Source organism: Etheostoma spectabile, chromosome 23 (genome assembly GCF_008692095.1).
Source record: "Etheostoma spectabile isolate EspeVRDwgs_2016 chromosome 23, UIUC_Espe_1.0, whole genome shotgun sequence".
Taxonomy (NCBI): domain Eukaryota; kingdom Metazoa; phylum Chordata; class Actinopteri; order Perciformes; family Percidae; genus Etheostoma; species Etheostoma spectabile.
In genome coordinates this window covers 19,694,649-19,697,975 of record NC_045755.1, presented here as the reverse complement: position 1 = coordinate 19,697,975, position 3,327 = coordinate 19,694,649, and the positions used below count along the sequence as shown (strand labels likewise).

Here is a 3,327-nt window from a genome sequence, read left to right as displayed (position 1 = left end):
CCATCAACATCCATTCCTTTAATTTTAGTCTAAATGATTCCAGATTTCTGCTTTTCTAACTCAAACATTAGGTATACTTTCCTTATTTATTGACCATATTATTTGTTTTATGTCAGCAACTCCTATTTGTGCTGCATTCAGTCTTGGACAGGACAATCTACAACAGAAGATTTTTAATCTCAAAGAGTTTTACTCCACGTTAAAAAAGTGTATATATATATATATATATATATATATATATATATATATATACTATATACACACTTTTCCTTTTTTTCTTGGTGGAAATTGCATTTCTTTAATATCTACATTGAAGATAGTGAATAAATAGAAAGTCATACTGAACACAAATATGGCATTCATGTTGATAATTATCTTGGCAGTGACAATGGCAGATCTGCATGCAATCTGTAGGACCTGAGGAAAGTAATACTGAGGAGTAACTCCAGGAAATCCCCCTGCTGCAAGGCATCAGTGTTAAGACTCGAGTGGCACTTATCTAGTGGTTGTGGATGGCGGAGGAATAACCTGCTGGCACAGCTCCATCCAAATGCCTTGTGTGTGTGTGTGTGTGTGAATGTAAATGTGTGCATGGAAAATCCATAGGTCTTAGCTGAACTCACATACAGGATATAAACCTCTGTATGTACAGCTGACTCGGTCAAACTACACGTACAGCAGCACATCCTTGATCCTGCTTGATCCAGATGGCAATATGTCTTTTCCAAACATCAAACTCACCAAATAAGACATATCTGAGGGAGTCAGAGCCACCATCAGTCGTGTCCAACAAAGAGGCAAAGCAATTAAAAGCAAATAAAAACTCTCCCTCTGTGTGTCCACATGTCTTAAAGGCTCAGTGACGGATGAGCCTCTCGGAAAGAGAGAGGATGGGAAACCGATCATTCATCCACCACTTCTTCTGTCAAAATGAACTGTCCATCGCCCCGAGTGTCGGACTTTGAAGACGGGATTGTACATCAGACAGAAACAATAGCGTTTCTGGTTAAAGCAAACACTCACCTGGCCAGGTTAAAGGCATCATCGATAAGTCCCGCCCTGTTTCCAACGGAGATTATCTGAGAGGAGTGAGACAGACGGAGAGGGCGTATATCAAAGTTAGAGTCAAACAGAAAGAGAGTTTGACTGACAGACAGAAACACATACTTCAGGGTTGTTGTGTAGCTGTTGTATCAGCAGTTTCCAGTTCTGGAGGTCGTAGTTCACACGGAAGTAGCCCGTCTGGTTGATGTTGCCCAGCAACCAGGTGTTGTCGTCCATCTGACTGACCCTGTGGGTTTCTGAGACAAAATAGAAACATTTAGTCAGGCAGTTAATCCACAATTTCTCCCTGATACAAACAGCACTGGCTTAGCCAAAAAGCCGGGGTGTATTAGTTGATGTCATCCAACATGCAGACGATACCACGCTGTTCTGTTGTCCTGGAATATTTTTAAAAAGTTGCATGAAACGGTGTCATTACTTTCATCGTGTGATGTGTATTGTTTTGAACCTTGAAGTTTAGGTTGAGAAGACAAAGAATCAGTCTGAAGTCCACTGTCAACCAATACTGTATATGAAGAAATGATTGGTTTGGACTAGTACAGGAGTTACGGTAATTACAAGTCTCCGCTGTCCAAATCAGAATCAAGACTGGGTAACAATAAGTCCAATAACGTAAAATATTTTTCCCGTTGATAACATGGAATCTGTACAATAAGCATAAAGCTGCACACTCTGATGCCTTAACCTTATATTAGGAAGATAAAAACCTTTACCTGACGGGGATTTATACTAACTTGAACAGGTGTTACATTAACAAAACAGAATGCAGCAGAAGATAATGAACTAAATATAAACTGCGAGATCCACACCATCTCTTACACCTTGCATGCTAAAAGCAAAGTTGTGTTGATTGTAGTGGCATCACAGCCTCCCACAGAAAAGAAAGAACATCCTAATTAGGCTGTAAGGTACAGCAGAACAGCTTGAAGGATCTTCCAGAGACAGTATAACAGCCAGGTGATGAACAAGCTGACCTAAGTTTGGCCCACTTCCTCAACTTTCTTCCCTCTGGTTGAAACTCAACTTGTAGTCTTGAACTTCTAGACCTCCCTTCACCATGTACCTTTAAAATGGGTGAGAACCCACATTCTGTGTTAATTCAGAGCGGTTGAGGATCAAACCAAGCTTTACTCCTCAAAATCAGCAACATAAGCTTTATTCTTCAGAAAAAGGTTGGCAGAACCCGCTTTTTCCCCAAAACTAGAAAAAGAATGAGTTTTAATTTCCATAAACAGAACAATATTTGGATTTATTCTCCAATATCTGAGGCAGAATAAGCTTTATTTACAACAAAAAACAAACCGCAGAGAGTTTTACCCTCCAGGAACAGAGGCAGAACTATATTTATTTCTTAAAATCAGACGCACCATATGTTTTAATCTCCATAAACAGAACTATAATTGGCTTGATCTTCAAAAATCCAAAGCAGAACAAGCTTTATTTTCCAAAACACACATAGCTTTTTCCCTCTAAAAAAACAAAGAAATGTATTAGTATGAGTTTATGTTCCCCATGAACAAAACCAGAATGAGGTTTATTCCCACTGCTGACAGATCTCCGAACACTGAAACATGGAAAACACGGAGCACAGCAATTTTCAAGAGTATAATATACCTGCAAGATAGAATTTCTGAGTCCATTAACCACAAACTACATATCAAGATAGTGAGGAAATTAATTTGTGATCACGAGATAGTTTAACAGGACAACAAAATAACAAGATAATGGCTTGTGTTTCTCAAGGTATACGAGATAATTGAGCCAAGATAGCTAAAATAAACCTTTAATGGAGATGATGTCGGATCTCATATCGGCACGCTGCAGTGGTTTCTAGTGTTAATACCTGACGCCTCCCGGCAGTACCGTACCTGTCTTGTTGTTGATCCAGATGAGGCTCTCTGAACAAACACTGGATGCATTTCCCACAGCGACCGTCAACGGGACCTGCCACTGTAAACTACAGAGAGGGAGAGAGCGATGTCGGTAATGGTCGGCGGAATTGGATTCGGTTTTATGGCCTCAGTTATCAAATTGAGAGACATTACAGAGAGAGAGAGAGAGAGAGAGAGAGAGAGAAAGAGTGATGGTCAGTGGCGATCCCTCATCAGTCAGCTGGAAATGGATCAAGCAGCACTAACTGTTGCAGAGAGAGAGAGCGAGAGGCACGGAGTGAGGGTGTAATAGCTGCAGCAGTCAGCGCACATCAGTCAAGGAGAAGTGGCTGAGAGTTATTGTCTTCTTCAGAGAGGGAGAGGTTAAATG

The 3,327-nt window shown here is 40.5% G+C and overlaps 1 protein-coding gene across 1 annotated transcript in view; it reads right to left on the bottom strand.

The window, feature by feature from the left end:
- LOC116673112 (thyrotropin-releasing hormone-degrading ectoenzyme) overlaps positions 1 to 3,327 on the bottom strand; it is a 230,640-nt gene that overhangs the window by 49,052 nt on the left and 178,261 nt on the right. The window contains 3 exon segments of the mRNA XM_032505240.1: positions 1,024 to 1,079; positions 1,168 to 1,301; positions 2,934 to 3,022. Coding sequence (XP_032361131.1) covers positions 1,024 to 1,079; positions 1,168 to 1,301; positions 2,934 to 3,022 — 279 coding nt within the window.